Raw genomic sequence first — 19,024 nt, 5'->3', positions numbered from 1 at the left:
ATCAACCAAAACCATTCCAATTCACCGTACTCTGAACCACCCAATCTACCCCATTCTACCCTAATCTACCCGACTACACTCCAATCCAATCTACCCACCTCACCTCTACCCCAATCTACCCCACTCCAATCTACCCACTCCAATCTACCCACTCCAATCCACCCAATCTCCCCACTCCCATGTACCTCAATCTACCAGATTCCATTCCATTCTCCCCAATCTACCCTGCTTTACTTCACTCTAATCTACCGCATGCCACCCAAATCTACCCAACTCCAGTTAAATCTAACCCACTCCACCCCAATCGACCCCACTCATTCCCACTCCAATCTACCTTACCCCGACTTTACCCCAAACTACAAGACTCCAATCTACGCAATCCAATTTGCCCCACTCCAATCTACCCCAATCTTCTCAACTCCAAACTACTCAACACCAATCTACCCTACCCTTGCCCAATCTACCCCACTCCAATGTACCTTTACGCAAATCTACCCAACCCATCCCAATATACCCCACACCACTTAATTCAACTCCACTCCAATATACTCCACTCAAATCTACCCCACTCCATTCCAATCTACCCCAAACTACTCCACACTATCTATCTCACTCCAATCTACCCCACTCCACTCAAATCTACCCCACTTCATAGCAGTTTACCCTACCATAATCCACCCACTCTCTATCCCACTCCAATCTATCCCACTCCACTCCAGTCTACCCCACTCCACTCCAATCTACCACAATATATCCCACTCCACTCTACTCCAATCTATCCAACTCCAATCTACCCTACTCCACCCCACCCCAATCAACTCCACTTCATCCCAATCCACCCAAATTCAGTCTACCTCAATCAAATGTAACCCAATCTACTCCCCTCTACCCCATTCTACCCCACTCCAATCTACCCCACCCCGTACCAATCTACCCCACACCACTTCAATCTACCCCACTCCCTCAATCTTTCCTACTCCACTCAACCTAATCTACCCCGCTACATTCCATTTTACCTTACTATAATCAACCCAAAGCTATTCCACTCCAATTTACCCCACTCTACTCTGCCGATTCCACTCCAATCTACCCCACTTCACCCCAATCTACCCCAATCAATCCCACTCCAATCTGCCCCACTCTAATCTACCCCAATATACTCCACTCCAAGCCACCCCACTCGACCCAATTCAATCTACCCTACTCCAATCCCCACGCTAATCTACCCCGCTCTCCCACTCTAATCTAGCCCATTCTAGTCTACTCCAATTTACCTCACTCTAATCTACCCCATCCCACTCCCCACCACTAACATTAAGCCATGCAGCACAGTAGCCACATTAGTGTACATAATGGCTAAAACACATTGCCTAAGCCAATAAATCATGCATAGGCAAGACCTATTGGCTTTGCCAATGTGTTGTTTTCACTACCTGCCTGTAATTTTCTCGCTTTCCTGCCTGAAATAAAGCTGTGGTTGCAGAGGCTGTTGTCCTCAACTGCCAAGAGTATGGTAACACGTTATTTTAGACTCAAGCCCACTATATTCAGTGTATTCCCAAATATTACAGAACATGCCTGTGCACGGAAACTTCACAGGTTGTTTGTAAAGCAGCATATCCCAGCTCAAAGCCTGGTAATTTGTTTGTGGGGCTTTAAAACTGTACCCTTGTTACTCTAACTAGGTGGTCCAATTTGCACACACACAAGCTCTGAGACCAGAAGGCATGTTCAATCTTTTTTCTCTCCACTTTAAGTACACATGCTCTGGTGGCTGGCTTGGCTGTTAGTGCCGGTGCAGAGCCAGGCCGAGCCCAGACAATGTTTGTCATGTAAATCATACAACAAACATCATGTAAAATATAACAAAGGTCTCTTCTAAACAGTGTATTACTTTAACATGTGGAAACGTTGGCATTAATATAAGCACATTATAGCCCTGCAATGAAAAGTATTTATTAAAAGTGATCGTTTTTATACATGAACATAGAACAATTCCTTCCCCGCCCCCACTCTGGCGACAGTTTCATTAGTTAACTAAGAGGCAAGACAGATGCCATGCCAACCTATATGTGGCCCAGATTGTTATAGACAGAGCAACTAGGCTGTCGGGTTTTAGGTTTAAACCTATAATAACTGATAAAACCCCACTGAAAGAGAAATAGCCCTAACCAGTGAAAACATGTAAACACTAAAAAAACACCTGCCCAACCACAAACTAAATGCCATTCAAAGAAAGGAAAAAGAGAGTGAAAGAGTCATTTCCTTTCTTCCGTAAGGGGCCAATACAATGTAACTTTTTTTATACAAGTTAGCAGTCTGGGCTAACATTATTCTGCTTGAGTTTTGTTGTTTAGGAATGCCACTAAAATATTGTTTCTTCTCCCTTTTGTATTTTTCAGTTTTGTCGTCTTTGGTATAAAGATGCAGGGCTTAGAAGCATGTTTTAGGTCTTATTTTATTATTTTATAAACTGTAGAGAATCAGGAAATATCAAAATCAAATTGGATATTTTAGCTGCTTTTGATTCTTTCACTGACCGGTAAAATGGCTGGTTTCATAATAATCTTTCCTAATATATGTCATCACATTTACCCACAGAGAATGGGTAAAAACCCTTAATACATCATCTCCCAGTTTCTAGTGAGTCAGTATTGATAGTAAGCGAATTGCCAGCACCTCAGGCTTTAAACATTCAATGCAAGGTATAGTGACAAGTATATATGAAAAGAGTGCTTTCACCAAGCATCTGGGATAGTGGTTAAAACATGACACCAGACTTTTGGAAAACATGGAACGCAATGTCACTTGGAATGCTCTGCAAAAAATGTTCTTTCCAAGTTCAACAAAGATTGGAGTGATATTGTTTATATTTGCTGTGATTCAGCTACGTATATGAAAAAGTTGTGTGATGACTTGTCAAAATTGATACCCGAGCTGAAGTGCTTCCCTGTAAGAGATCCTTGCCACTTGTTAGATGGTATGCTGAAAGCATCTTTACAATCTTCAGTGTTAATGAGGAATACTATTGACTTTTTAGTTCATTCTGGTTCACTGTTTTCCTATGCACAGAAACTAAAACCCAAATATTGATCATTTTGTGCTTTGTGTTGCATCAAAGAAAGTCATCCCAACTGTGTACCTTATCTGATGATTCGCAGTCCAAGGGGTTATGAATGCTATATTATCCATGTGGCATACGTTTACAAAATTTTGGCTGAGTGATGATGCTAAAGGCAAGAATTGTGAGGATCTTTGGTCACATATTGATAGTGATGTGAAAAAAGTACACTCTACTGCCTTCTTAGATTTTTACAGGAAACATAACTGCTGTAGATGACATAATAAAAAAAATCTAGAGTTTGAGTCTGCCAAGTGTTCAGCATATTTGGTGTAGATGTGAAACATTTCTTTGAGAGTAGGCTGGGCGACACCTTTATTGACTTTGGCACTGCAACATGTTACATGTTAGAGTGCTTGCCACTTGGAAAGCAAAGCAATAGTGAAGAGCAATTCAGGAACTTTTTACTTTAGAATGTATAAAGAATGGCTTGCAATGATGCACAGAAATGTCCCTTCACCACCAATGGCATTTGAAGTCAATGAAACCTCACTGTGGTACTCTGTTCTAGATCTCTTCCGTAAAGGGGAATTTCCTACGTAGATTCAAAAGTGCTGTTTCATTTTTGACCGCATTAATAACTCTGAGGGCATAAGCACCTAGATCAGCGCAAATGTTGCAGAACCTGCCCTGAGATTCGCAGTGTCAAAGTGAACCAGTTTTGGCATGGAAAGCTATGTCAATGGCCAGAGTTAACAAATTGTGTACTGGCTGTTTTGGCGTTGCCCATCTCAAGTGCCAATGTTGAGATGGCCTTTTCACAGAAGTTTACATGGGAAGGAAAGACTAGCGCATGACCAAAGACTCACTGAAGAAGTAATGTGTGGTGTACTAAAATAAGTTTAATTTGCAAAAATCTATCTGGACCTCATTTACACTAGACTTACACTGTCTATATACCATGCACTGTCTATATACCTGTCTATGTACCGGGCAGAAAGCAAGCAATAATAAAAGCAAAATGTTCAATAAACACCGGAAAACCACTGTTTTTTTGACATATTGAAATCACTTGAAAACACTGAAAAAACCCCACCAGAATCTACCAAAAATAGAAACTGAATACAGGAAAGCCTAATTATAGCCTATTGAATCAAATGAGTCTTTGTACAGCTAGTATGCTGAACTCACGTACTTGAAGGTGCTTTCATCTGCAATAGTGAAGAAAAAGGAGAATCAGTCAAATACAATATTTGCTTAAGGTAACACAATTTGGTTAAAGGGGAAACCACGATTAATCTAGGTTTTTTTTTAGTTTCAATTCGTACAAATCCACCACTAACTGGGTATCTATTTGTGTCTGTTGTTTTCCCCTCAAATGTTAAAAATGCTGTCTTTTTGCCTTTTTGTGCATGCATGTAGAGAGAGGGTGGCATGCAGAAGCAATATATGGAAGCTCTGCTTGTTAAGGCCTAGAGGTTTCAATGGGACCTGGAGATGAGCCAGAGCCAGGATACAGGCTCGAGTTTCAGCAGCTCGCCCACCTCTATTTAGAAATAAATAGTATTACACCCATGCTCATGGCGGTTCTCGCTCCATAAAGTACGGTGCAGGGCAGCAATTTAAACACTGCTTTTTGGCAGAGCCAATGGTCCTTTATCCTTGGTCATTATTGGCTCAGACATTTTGTTACATTTTTTACATTGTCGAGAGCCTTCTTTAAACTGATTCATTAATGCTATCAAGTGATCCTAAATATTTTCAAGATATTCACTAATCGTCGCAAATATATAAGTAAAATGGGGCTCACCAGCACTCTTTTTTTGTGGACCAGAACTTATTTTCAATCCTCATCTTATTCTTTGCCCTACAATAAGGGAGAGAAAGGTAGCTAAGCAGGAAAGGAGGCGGAAGAGAAAGATGGAGAAATAGAACAACAGAAAACAAGAGAGAAAGCAGGGATTAAAAAGAAAAGACAAGAGTGAGATAAAGAGGGAGGGAGAGTGAGCTGGCGGGAGAAAGTGGCATGAGGTGAAATACATCAATGGTATTTGGCAATCCTGATATTGAACAACGGTGCAAATGGACTTCTGAGAAAAATGTGGGTCCAGGCACTTATTCACGTACAAATTAAGCAATGCTGGAGTCTAGAGTTATCTTCTGTAACATGTTGTATATTCCTCAAAGAAAAGATGTCTTCCACAATGGGAAGAAACCAGGATAAGCCATTTCAAAAACCAGTTCAATGCAGTTGCACATCCTGGTCGACTGTCCTGAAATCTGGTAAGAAGGTCTTGTAACGTCAAGACTGGCTGACTGGCTGCCGTGACTGTTCAGCAAGAATGGGCTTACAAATGCTGAGAGCGACTCAGTGCTTCCACCTGACTGAATTCCTGAAGATTAGTCGTCATGAAATGCAGTTTTCCCATTTTGACCTGGCTCATCAGCTGGGAGGCAATGTTGTTCCTAACAACGTAGGTAAACAAGCTTTGGCAAACCTGTGTCTGCTGTGAAACCTATTGGATTTGCAAAATGACTTTTGCTATCCTAGATAGAGCCACAGATGCGTGCGCGAGGCCATCTTGAAGTTGCATATATTAAAATAAACCAAAACTGCATGCGAAGATGGCTGCAGCAGATGTGCAAGCATTCAGTAGCCATCTTTAAATACACTTAGAAATGAAAAAGCAAAAAAAGCACATGAGCGAACAATAAAAGAAAAAAAATGATTTATGCAAACGTTAGAGTGAATAAAACCTAGCAATTGTGAACCAGCTCAACTGCTAACGATTGACACTGTACTCTCCCTGTACTCACCAGGGCCTCTTTCAATTGACCCATTTTTTTGTCACAGCTCAGAACTATTATTTACCTGTTTAGAGACCCTTCAGCCGTTCAGGGTTACTACTATGGGCTCCTAAAAACTTAGAATATCTGCGACACAGATTATTACAAAAAACTACTGGATAGTCACTGGCGTTACAGGGAATGGGGTAACCCAGTATCCCGCAGAACCTGGGAAGTCAATCTATATAGGCAACAATTGGGTCTGTAGGGTCTAAGATGCTAAATGAATTAGTTACTGATTAAACTCAGGCAAGCCACCCATTCAGCTTTTTATTTACATGTAAATGTATAAAAAAAATGGATCCATGTAATAAATCATTGACACCAGAAGTAGTTGAAGAAAATTACTAAGGTATATTACAATTCATATACCATAGGTGCAGACAGTAGCCTAAAAAACATTGATTACATATATACAGTGAGTGAACAAACATTCAGTATGTAATATACAATTGGTGCATGGTGTCACACATGTAAACATTTAAATATACAAGATGTTACATGTGTTACATAACAGTACAAACACTGAGATTTCTGCAATGGTGGTGTCCTGAAATATGTTAAAAGGTATTCAAGTCTATGTCCTTATTAGTATGTTATGGAGTATGCTAGATCATAATATGTAGCACCAGAAAAGATTGTTGATGTTTTGACCCAATTATTTCACATGCTCAGGTTAGGCATCAACGCGGGTCTTCATCAGAGCCATCAAATGGGGCAAAGCTCATTCGCCATAGCGGAGGAGCTGCTACTTTTTGAAAGATTATCCTCCAATAACCACATCATCCAAATAAGGGCCTGATTCACAAACTGCATCTTGTAGTACTTAAAATAGTATTATTTACTTACTACAAAATGTAATTCACAAACCTACAGTAAGACATCTCCACTGCTCCTGTGTTTTCTATAGGGAAATCCTTACACATGTACATTTACTACAATGGGGCCGATTATGATGCAGTAGGATACGGCTTGAACCGTCGGTCAGAGGCATTCCTACCACATCATAATCAGGTCGCCAGATTCCTTTCCAACCGACCCATTAGGATAGTATTAGTCTGAAAGAAATCCTATGGTCATTAAGACTGGCTTCCAACGGGCTCGGAGAGCCCGTCTGCCTGTCAGAATGACTTCAGTAATACCAAAGGCAGCTCCTTCCGCCTGAGGGATTACAATATCTGATTCCTACAGCCTTTCTGTGGCGGCCTTTCCGACACGGAAAGGCTGTAGGAAGTCGACTTTTGGGGCCCCCAGGTGGGCATCCATGGGTGCATAGCCTCCAATTGGAGGCCGAGAGGTACCTATGGCGCCCCCCTGTTGATCCCTGAAACCTGTGACAGGCACCTTAAGATGACTGCCACAGGGTGCAGGGATGAACTGCACCTCGCAGTTTTACAATGAGAGCATGCATTCCGGTTTGAATGCATGCTGTCATTGTAATGAACAGGAGTGTAACTGAACAGTGTTTGGTCACATCCTAATTGGCCGGTCAGGACCGCCGACAGGAGGTTGGTTGTTTGGTCCCAGGACTGAAACGATGCCGGGTAGACCTAAGTCCACCCGACATCTTAATTAGGCCCTTAGTAGTAAATGTGGGAGGGACCGGGGGAGTGACTGGAAAATGGGTAATATCTACTACTAAATGGGAGGGGTTTAAAGAACAGTATCGAGGGGTTTAGGAAGGGCTACGTGTGGGTTTAGGGAGGAATAGACATGCACCCACAAAAGAATAAGCCTATTGCTTGTCATGAATTGTACGTCTAAAGTTATTACAGCCAAAAAGGACCCAGCGACAGTAGTAAGTGTAATCAAGCCCAGACCTGGAGTAAGTCGAGCACCTTACATGGCCAACCCCTAGTATTGTAACACTCTTGCATAGAAAATAATGAAGGCATGGAGTAAAGATAGAGTCCCATAGGAAATAATGTTTAAATAAATTAATATATTTCGACTTTGTAAAATATATGTATAAATGTGTTTTAATGCTAAGATAAAAATAAATGCAACTATTTGAATTAATTTAAATTCATTCTGTGCCTAAGTTTTTAAAACTTTTAATACATAATAAATCACAATAAACATTTTATTTTAGGTGGCATTTTTTAAATCAAACCTTTCCAAATATTGTTAATGTAATTTATTTAAGTTATTTACATACTTTATTAAAAATTACATTAATAGTGTTGTAGCGTCTTTTAATTTTGTTCCACATGTAAAAGAAATATAAACAATAATTTAATTGACTATTTAACATGAAAATATTTTAAATATATTTTTTTAATACATTTTTTAAATCTTTCCTATATTTTACCATAGGAAGATCCACACACTGGTGGTGGAAAACTCCATCTACATGTAAGAAGTTACTAGTAGTAATTCTACACTCATAAATTTGGATCTAAAGCTGTTGTAGGGGTGGAGAAATGGAAGTCTATATTTTAATATAAATTGAGAATCGGACATGGTGAAAAGCTAAAACCAGTACATTTACTAGACAAGTGTAAGTGTAAATTTACATGTGTAGAATGACTATTGATTATGATTATGTTTGTGAATAGGCCCCTTATTCTCATTGAAAAGCACTAGATGGAAGAAATAATTAAGAGTCATGGAAATAAAAAAAGACCCATTTCAAACCAGTAGTGATTATAATACACTGCGGGTCCCTGTAAACAAGGAGCAGTTGAGACAAATGATGCACAAATCAGTTGCCTACTTTTTAATGCTACATAGGAGTAATAGGCTTTTTGGCAGCCACCTACAACTCATTTTCCTTTAGTAGAAATAAGTCATCATTATGAGACGTGCCTCTGCAGAAGAGAAGAGACTTTAAGGAGAGGCGACCCCTCGCATGAGGATCCGCTGACACCAGTGTGCACGATGCTCAGGGTGTGTGTTACTAGATTGTAGACTCTGTGGGAAAGTTAGGGCGCCATGGCTCAGTACACGCTAATAGATGGAGAGGACAGCAATTATCCTTAGCAAGGGACTGACAGCCCTTGGGGTGACTGGCACACACCAGCCAGTGATGGTGAGAACATCCGACTGGAAACTGGAAAATGTGAGTTTCATGGTCCTGTACGGCATGTTATCTTTATATTATTATAATATCTATAATGTATCTGTTCAAAATGTCAAAAGTCTCTGTTTTAAGAATTCAGCTGCTTTTAAATGTTAACGACTGTAACAATTTTTATTAATTGAACAATAAATATATTTACAATTACACCAAATGGAAACAGCTGATACAGTCAACAGACAGCAAAAATTGCCTGTGGCTGAGACCTAACAAGGTGTGGTATCAATCTATGCCCATACATTTCTTAGGGCTCACCCAAGGGTTTTTAAAAGGGTTGTGTCTTCTTTCTCTATGTTTTCAAACTAATCTTTTACTGAAAAGATGCATTAAATCAGCAACTACTGGAATACAAGGACACCCAGTGCTCTGATGAATCTTCTAAATGTGTGCAATGCTGGCAAAAAAGATCCTCTGTATGCAGTGCTTCAATTAAGATTTTCCATTAAGAAGTATAAAAAAAATACATAAAGAGTGACCGGTGCAGGGCAACATCATCGTGTCTTTCAATTGTTTTAGGAGATCAGGGCTCCCCATCAGCTTTGTAACAAACCCGGCTGGTCATAGGAGTGAAGAGAAGGTTCACTTGATGAATTTCAAGGGAAAACATGTCAGCCAGTCATGTTAAGAATATTTCCACGGCACCAGAGATAGAAGTGACATTTACGTTTCTTTAACAACTTCAAGCAATTTTTGAAAAAAATATTTGGTGGTTCTAGAAATAAAAACTTTTCAAAATGCTTATCATATGCATTACTAATAAGTGGTGAGAGGAATACCCTTCTAGAGCTACCAATCGCAAGATGGATGACAAAACTCAATGATATGGACCTCTCCTGCTGGACCCTGTGTGGAGAGCCTTTGTATGAAGAGGAGAATCGACCTCTGTGCAGTTGCTGTTTTCTAAAAGTGGAAATTATCCTGGCCCAGTTTTGTCCGGTGTTTTCTTGTTCTGTCAGTCCCTTGGTATGGTCCCGGAGCGCTCGTTTCTGTACGGACGCCAATGCTGGATCTCCTGCTGTTGCTGTCTTCGGCCGCAGGGCGGTTGCGGAGCCGGTGCAGGCTGGTGGGCGTCACTTCTGGAAGGCATACGGCGCACCTGGGAGCCGCTGCCTAATTTTGTTGGGAAGTTTAGATTGCTTCCTACAATGCCGCCGAAGGGTTCCCGCGGTAAGCCCCGCGGTCAGGAGGAGGGAGTTGCAGAGTCGGCAGAAAGCTTGTAGTGGCTCCACAGGTGAGAGGGAAAAATGCTCAGAATAGTAATTCTGTCTCAAACAAGCCAGCGGAGTCTGTTTCTGCAGTGACAAGAGTAAAGGGTAATCAGGGCGAGAAAAAAATACCTGCTCTTTTCTATGCTTTTAAAGACAAAGATGAAAGGAAAGATAAAACAGCCGAACCAGCAACGGAGGGCGGAGAGACTGTAACTAGTGATGAGGGGGCGCCCTGCAAAGCTAGTGCTGTGACTCTGGGTGATTTAGCTAATGTTGCCAACACAGCTAATACAGCTATGGATAATATTGTTAATATGGATCATTTGGATTTGTCTTTGACTTCTGCAACTAATGTCTTGGAAGGTGGTCTGGGCGACAATGCTGGGGAATATGCAGGACTCTCTCTAGGTGCTGACAGAAACTTGGCGGTGGCTGGTGAAAGGATTATTCACAGAGGTCCCACCTGGGAGGTTTAAAGGCATGGCGCGCCTAGCCCTGAAGTAGACTCAGGCAATTTTTTTCCCTCTCGGAGCAATCTATGTCGTCCTGTGAGGATCTGTCATTGCAATATTCTGCTCAGTTTACTATGGCGGATGTTAGTGACCATAGTAGTTTGCTTCTGGAAGAATCTGAAGAGCAAGAGGCTGGACACCCCAAAACCGTGAGGAAATTAGATCTACATGCTACCAAAGACTCTTTGACAAAATCTTTGCTTTAGGGGGGTCAAGGGGTAGCGGAGGGGGAGGAAATCTCTTTATCAATGATTTATCAATCTATTATGTCTCATCGGGATGAAACGCGAAAGGAGAGCCAAAGAGTCCAAAATTCTTGCCGCAAACTACAGAATTTAGTTAGACGATTGGTTAAATCGCATGCTGACTTTGTGTCCAGATTTGATGAGGCAGAAGCCCGGATATCCACCATAGAAGTTGAACTTGCTCAACATAAAACTGCTACTGAACTGATTTTGGCTACCAAGGAAGACACTTTATGGAAATTAACTGATATTGAAAATCGGGCACGTAGTAATAATTTGAGGGTCCTTCAGATTCCTGAGGGGAAGGAGGGGCAAGATCCAAGGGGGTTTATTGTTGATTTGTTTAAAAAAGCTTTCCCGATTTGACCCGGTGGGTCTGGGATCGAGAAATTGAACGTGCTCATAGTTTCCATTCAATATTCGTTTGAGGCCTGGCCAGGATTCTAAACCTAGGGCTTTTTTGGTATTTTTCAATAATTTCTTGGCACGAGAAGAAGTGTTCACACTAGCAAGGCCCGATAAGAAAAGAAGCAGGGGTGATGTTGAGTTCTTTGTGCGTCCAGATCTGTGTCAACGGTCTGTCGAGCTCCGTTTGCAATTCCATCAATTGATTCCAGAATTGCAGTCTAAAGGGGCTCAAGTGTATTTAATGTTTCCTGCTAAGTTAAAAGTTGTATTTCATGAGCGTACTAGTTTTTTTACTAGTATTGCCCCCGCCAAAGTATTTCTAAGTTCTATTTAGCATAGCCAGGTTTACTCAGGATGATTTTTGTTGGTTATCTGTAATGGCATATATGTGTTTTCCTTTCCACTCCTTTTGATTTCATGATTTTCTATGTAATAAGGCTCTACAGAGGAAGGCATGGGGTTTTTGGTGAGCTTGCATCCACAGGACTATGTGTCCTAAAGCCTCGTTAAAGGGGGGGAAGGGATGAGGATGGGGGGTGGATGGGGTATACTAGGGAAGGGAGGGGTAGGGGGGCTAGGGTAGCATTTAGGTGGGGTAAAAGGGGAAAAAAATTCACAGCAGCGAGCAATTGTTTAAATGTTAAGGAAAAAATAAAGAAAATCTTTTGGTGTTAAAGTTTAGACATATGTGATAAGTTGTTTAAGTGTGTCTACACTGGGCCATTTTCTCTAGGGTCAGGATAGGGTGTTTCGGAAGGGTGGTTACATTATCACAATGCTACATAAAGGGTTACACATTTGCTCATTAAATGTTTCCGGTCTTAATAATTGGCCAAAGCGACAGAGGGTGGCTGCGGAATTATGACATATTCAGCCAGATCTAGTCTGAATTCAGGAGACCCATATACACTGGGCCAAACATAATATTTAGAAAGACCTGGGATTTTCATTAATATCAGCTTCTCAACAAACTGGTATGATCCATGGTGTTGCTATTTTAACTAAATCAAATATACTCACTATTGGACGTACTTTAGCTGATAAACATGGGCGGTGGGTTATAACTGAATGTGGGCTTGGGGGATGCAAGATTACACTCTGTACTATGTATGGGTCCAACCTCGACGACTCAGAAATTCTAGTTGAATTAAATATGGAATTGGCCTTGTGGGATACAACCTTTGGTAATCTGTGGGGGCATCAACATTAATTTGACTAATCAAGCATTACATGATGGCCCCCAGAAATACATAGGTCGACCAAGAGTTTTTAAAGCACTTTATAATTTAATGTGCGATCATGGTTTAGTGGATGTTTGGGGCAAGTTAAATACATCTGATTTGTATTTTACGTTTTACTCCTACCCTCATAAAAGTTAGTCAGATTGGATAATTTTTTTGCTTCTATTTCCTTGTTATCGGACACTTTTATTCAACTGTATCCGAGGATTTCTTCACATCATGCTCCTATTGTTTTAGAATTAGGCATATCTAGGAGGAAGAGGCACTGTTTAAATGAAGAATGTAAAGAATATATGAATCGTTGGATGAAGGATTTTTTTATAAATAACAACATGTCGGCTCATATTACTATTATCTGGAACACTTTTAAGGCCTGTTTTCGGGGAGAAGTGTTTCGTTTTGGTTTGCACCAACAAAAGAAACTTAAATTGGAATTATATCGGCATTATGAGGTCTTGAGAGAGGCGGAAGGTGCCTTAACTGCAGGGATTGCTACGCATGAGAATGATTGTTCTGGATTAGAAAACATAGTTGCTAAATATCGGGCAAATATTTTAGGGTTTTGGAATGTGGAGAATGCTAGAAAATATTAATATTTAAACAGCAAAATCACGAATATAGGGAAACTATTGGCAGACTTTTGGCTTTGCGACTTCGTCCCAAATTATTCAATCGTTGAAGGATCAGAGCGGGATCAGTCTTACACCGACCTTTATACGCAGCAGGGAGGAATGGGTGGGGAAAGAGAGCGCATTTTTACAGGAGGGACTCGTGCAGTTAGACCCTTTGGTTGCGGAGCAACTTGATACATCGATTAGCGGAAGGACCTGATAGGATTCCTGCGGATGTTTAGAGGCTTTTTTTCCATCAAATAAAGGATGAGATACTGAATGTCTTTCGTGCAGCACAACTAGGTCACCCGCCCAAATCTTGGGCAGAAGCCACCATTGTGGTTTTCTGCAAAAAGGGTAAAGCATCAGACTTGGTGGGATCATATCGTCCAATTTCGTTACTAAATTACGATAGTAAGATTTATTCTAAGATTTTGGCAAATCAGCTATCCAAAGTAATTACCTCATTAGTTTCTCTAAACCAACATGGTTTTATACCACAGCGAGGAACTGTTACTTATGTGAATAAAGTTATAACATTATTTGATATTGCATGCACTGAAAAGAGGGATTTAGGCTTGATTCTATTAGACGCGGAGAAAGCGTTCGATCGTGTGGAGTGGGACTATCTTTGGCAATTGATGTATCGAAGTGGTTTTGGTAACCGATTTATTACGGCTTTTCAGGCACTTTATATAACCCTCACTGCTAAAATCTCTGCCCTGGGTTTATTATCTGATGCGGTGCCTATTACTAAGGGTACTAGGCAAGGTTGTCCTTGTTCTCCCCTTTTATTTGCCATTTACATTAATCCTTTTGTTGAACAATTAGCTCATAACTCCCGCATACCTCTATTTGTGGTACAGGACTACCAATTTTCTGTCTTCGCTTATAAGGATGACATAGCCGTGACTACTGTGGATCCCTCTTTAGCAATAGCAGAGATAGAACGATTAGCGACAGTGTTTGGACAAATTTTTGGGTACAAACTCAATGTGGCAAAAACACAAATTCTGTGCTCAGATAATATTGAATGGACAGATGATAGAGTCGTAAAGGAGGTGACTTATCTAGGTATTCAAATATGATCTTCTATGTCTGTAACAGTGAATTCCAATTTACATCCATCACCTCAGAGTGTTAGAAAATAATTAGCTAAATGGGGGCGCTTACATTTCATGCTAATTGGACACAGCAACATCATAAAAATAAATATGTTACCTAAGGTTTTATATTTATTTTGTTCAGTGCCTTTGGAACTGACAAGCGCCAGGTTACAACATCTTCAATAGATTTATGACGCATCAAGAAGAGGGGTTAGCCATACCTGACTTTTCTTTATATTTTTATACATTTTTTTTGCTAAAAATTAGGGTTTTATTAACGGGTGAGGGGTCTATGACTAGAGCTATGGCTCCAACGACTTTTGAAATACTCATGGGCCCAATCGCTAGACAGTGCCTATTTAGAGAAGTTGATGGGAGCTATTTTAAACATACACGGTTTAAAGTTTTGCATAGTACTTATAAAGTATGGAAAAAAATTAAAAAATCTTGACTCAGTGGGGAAAATATCATACTATACGCCTTTGATTGCTGTAAAGATCTTACCCTCTTAATTCGGGGATAATATAGTTTACAGCTGGAGAAAGTAAGGTATTATTAAATTAGGGGATTTTTTTCTTCTGGCGGGGTGTGTAAATCTTTTGACGATTTAGTAACGCAATATGATTTGTCCAAATTGCAGTTTTTTACATTTTTACAGATCAGGGATTTTTTAGTTCGGACAAAAGTTAATTCAGCACCCCATTCTCTTATAGAGAGGGTTAGACGACAGGAGAAAATTGGTGCGTTATACTAGTTATTATTGTCATATAGACCAGATGACCTTGATAAATGTAATATCAAATGGTCTATGACACTGGGAGAACAAAATGTCTCTGTTGAGAAGATCATTACGAGCTCTAGGGAGATTTTAATGTCAGCTAATTTGAAATTACAATTCTTTAAAACAATGTTTGATTTATATTACACCCCTGCTCGAATGTCCAAATGGGGAGCTGGGTTCGATGGAGAGTGTTTCCGATGTGGGGAAGATAATGCAGATAGTCTACATATCTTTTTTAGTTGTGGTAAATTATTTAGATTTATTTCCGATATAGAGAAATTTATGTCTTTAGTTATGAATGTTCGGCTGACAATAACTCCCGTAATTATGCTACTAGGTATGTTGCCTACTAATATTCATTCGATTGTATTACATAAGCACGACAATTGATATTTGTAGTGGCTTCATAAAGATCTCCCAGCATTCGAGTTATGGCGGGCCAAAATGTACAATTTATATAAGTTAGAATGGAGTCTATTTGCTGTTAAAGGGTTTAAAAAACGCCAGACTGGTCTCAGTATTTGGGGATCTTTTTGTGAGTATTTTGAATCTTGAATTATTTACATTCAAGTGTTGTTTTTCTGTGTACTGTTGTTTCTCTCCTACTGGCATGTGATGTGATATTTGCTGTTGTGGAGTTATAAATAAAATAAAATAAAAAAAGATATGGAACACCAGTGTTTTCCACCTGCTCCAGGCTGATGGACCTCTACAAAGAGTGAATTTGTACGGCTTCTGTCACTACTAGAATTGAAGGCGCCCTTCAGGCATCAAAAGGCACTGCTCATACACTAGTGAGCATTAATGGTTTACAAATATAGAGACTTGTCCTCCACTTGGTATTTACTACATCTCCGGAAATTAATTTTCCTCTTACAGACTAAGGCAAGCCAAATATATTAAAATTTACTGCGGGATAAATGCAAGGAAATAAAGGGCAACATTTTGTATTTGCTGCTCTAAATACCAATCTGTTGTGAAAAACAAATGGTCCTTCAAACATTCAAATTCAGAAACAGTAAATATAGACCAGAATCAGTCCTATATTGAGTTTAAGATGTCCAGCCGGACATTAGATTTAATGAATCATGGTGATTGGTTGTGGTAAAACAGAAAGTAAACGAGTGGGACACAGTCCTGTATCCTTCAAGAACAAACACAAAAACAATTACAAATAAACACACATTTTTCAGGCAAAACAAAAAGGAAAGCTTTTTGCCAATACGCATAATATGGGCAAGCTTTTAGAAGTAAACAGTAATGCACTTGCTTTAACAAATGAGTTTAACGTGTATGCTGTTCAGCGAGTCGACGACGTTTCGATCCATAACTAGATACATGGATCATCATCAGGGCAAGAAAGTTTAGCAAGCCTGAAAATACGCTTCCTGAATAGCAAGCGCGGGAAGAGAACAGTCCATGGGGTGGGGAAGTGCAATGTTCGAGCTAAAATGGTTAGATTTATTCAGAAACCCATGTCGATGTTGTTCGGTTACCCATGCAGGTAATTTATGGCGCCGGGGAATGAAACCTGGAGGGCGTCCGTGGGTTAGAGTACGTCGGCTACTTGCCAATCACAATTTTCAGCCGGTAGTATGTTTGAGCCTCAAGAGCAGAATCGCTGGGGCTAAATACCAATCTAGCATGCTATGCCTGACTTCAACAGTGACATTAAAAGTATTTAACAGGTATGGTAAATCCCTTTCCCTTTACTGACTCCCATATGATCAAGGTCCAAGCAGGGTTTTTGAATTACCAGATTTGGTTAAGATTTGCTTCAGGTTGTTTTAGCACTTTTGGTTCACAAACGATGGACAGAATCAGTCCACTAGGAAGTAATTTTGCAGGACACACAGAATGCAGGACACAAACCATAAACCTCATGGTATAGACTGTTAACCATGTACTTACTTGGCCTTCCTGCGCAGTACTTTCTGCGACTCCGGGTAATGGATCAGGATTTCACTCAGGTCCTTCTTATCCAGGATGAAAAGGTTGGTAAATCCGTGGGCGACAACATTGGCAGTGCGTCGGTTTCCACCTCCTACGGCAAGCAAACTAACCAAAGTGAAAAAAGCACATGAGACACAGGGTGCTTGGAGAGTGTACGAGACACTGCCAGTGTAACAGGGATACAGGAGCACAGTGCACAACAGGAATTGTGTGTAACATGCATTTTGTTTAATTGGGTCTATTTTCATTTATGAACACAACCAGTTTCAGTTGGTGATCTTGAGTTTTGATTATTTCACACCTTGATTTTTACATGTAGCCATACAATGTATTTAGGTGAAAGTATGTAACTGCAGTGCATACTTGATTTTTGCTAGTAAACTCATTAAGTGAAATGATGCATTTTTACAAGCAAGAGAGGTATAATCTGAACATAGCAGGCAGTGGAGGGGATACAATATTGCACTATCTATTTCAAGTACTACTTTAAGCAGCGCAGGGTCAAAGGATGTTGGACATTTGGACAGCTATACCAAGCCAGGAAGCACATTGGATGCTAGATTGCATGCCAGCTCGTTGCTGATCATCATCGAGCCCAGCAAAGCTATGAGTGCTTGTGGACTGGTTGTACTGGCTGGGAAATCCACTAGCTTGTTATTACAGCTTTACTGGTCTCTATATATGGATATTTTGCCATCACTAGTAGTGTTTTGTTTAGTACCTACTGTTCCACTATTTCCACAAGACCTTGGCCTCAAGGTTCACTCTACAGAAAAGCTTTGGCATGGAGATACTGAAGGTCAACTATTTGAGGACACATAATCAACCATAACCAGCCCTAGTTCAGATTTACGGCAGGTGATAAATGAACCAGACCGGTGTAACTGCCAACCGTCACCTACCCTGATTCCTTCATTCGGCGGAAGAGTGCGCCTACTTCGCTTACTTTCAAATCAGGATTGAGCGCACTGTCAATTCTAGGCCTCCACTGTGAAAGGAGGAAGTGTTAATTTCAAACTTTTAGGAAAGATGCCCTGGGCTATCTCTTGCCCTCCATAGCAGAGAAGCATCCACACTTTTTCCTTGCATTCCCTAAGGGACTTCTGCCATATTCTCTATCACAATGGGCGTTTCATGGTTGTCATTAATAAACCATGGCAGTATAGCTCTAACTATAGATTGTCAAAATTAAATCATTTTAGAATAGCTCTATTTACAGAATGTCATTAATAAACCATGGCAGGACATCTCTAACTACGGATTGTCATTATTAAACCATTGCAGGATAGCTCTAATTACAGATTTGTCGTATTAAACCATCGCAGAATAGCTCTAATTACAGATTGTCATTAATAAAACTATTGCTGGATAACTCTAGTTACAGATTGTCGTTATTTAACCATGGCAAGATAGCTCTAATTACAGAGCGTCATTAAAAAACCATGGCAGAACAGCTCTAATTACAGAGCGTCATTAAAAAACCATGGCAGGACAGCTCTAATTACAGAGCGTCATTAAAAAACCATGGCAGGACAGCTCTAATTACAGATTGTCATTATTAAACCATTGCAGAATAGCTAGAAATACAGATTGTCATTATTAAAACTTGGCAGGATCGCTCAAATTACAGATTGTCGTAATTTAACCTTGGCAGAAAAGCTCTAACTACAGATTGTCATTATTAAACCATTGCAGAACAGCTGTAATTACAGATTGTCATTATTAAACCATCACAGGATAGCTCTAATTACATATTATTATTAATATTAAACCATGGCAGGATAACTCTAATTACAGATTGTCATTAATAAACCATGGCAGGATAGCTCTAATTGCAGATTGTTGTTATTTAACTTTGGGACGATAGCTCAAATTACAGATTGTCATTATTAAACCATGGCAGTACATCTGTAATTACAGATTGTCATTATAAAACCATCACAGGATAGCTATAATTACAGATTCTAATTAT

At 40.0% G+C, this 19,024-nt stretch overlaps 1 protein-coding gene across 1 annotated transcript in view; it reads right to left on the bottom strand.

The window, feature by feature from the left end:
• CNGB1 (cyclic nucleotide gated channel subunit beta 1) overlaps window positions 1-19,024 on the bottom strand; it is a 1,326,699-nt gene that overhangs the window by 56,922 nt on the left and 1,250,753 nt on the right. Inside the window, exon 40 of the mRNA XM_086945539.1 lies at window positions 17,011-17,157. Within this exon, the coding sequence (XP_086801665.1) occupies window positions 17,011-17,157 (147 nt within the window). The remainder of the gene's footprint in view (window positions 1-17,010; window positions 17,158-19,024) is intronic.

Source organism: Lissotriton vulgaris, chromosome 12, assembly GCF_964263255.1.
Source record: "Lissotriton vulgaris chromosome 12, aLisVul1.2, whole genome shotgun sequence".
In the NCBI taxonomy this organism is placed as follows: Eukaryota; Metazoa; Chordata; class Amphibia; order Caudata; family Salamandridae; genus Lissotriton; species Lissotriton vulgaris.
Note: the sequence above shows the minus strand (reverse complement) of the source record. Positions and strands in the feature narration are given on the sequence as shown.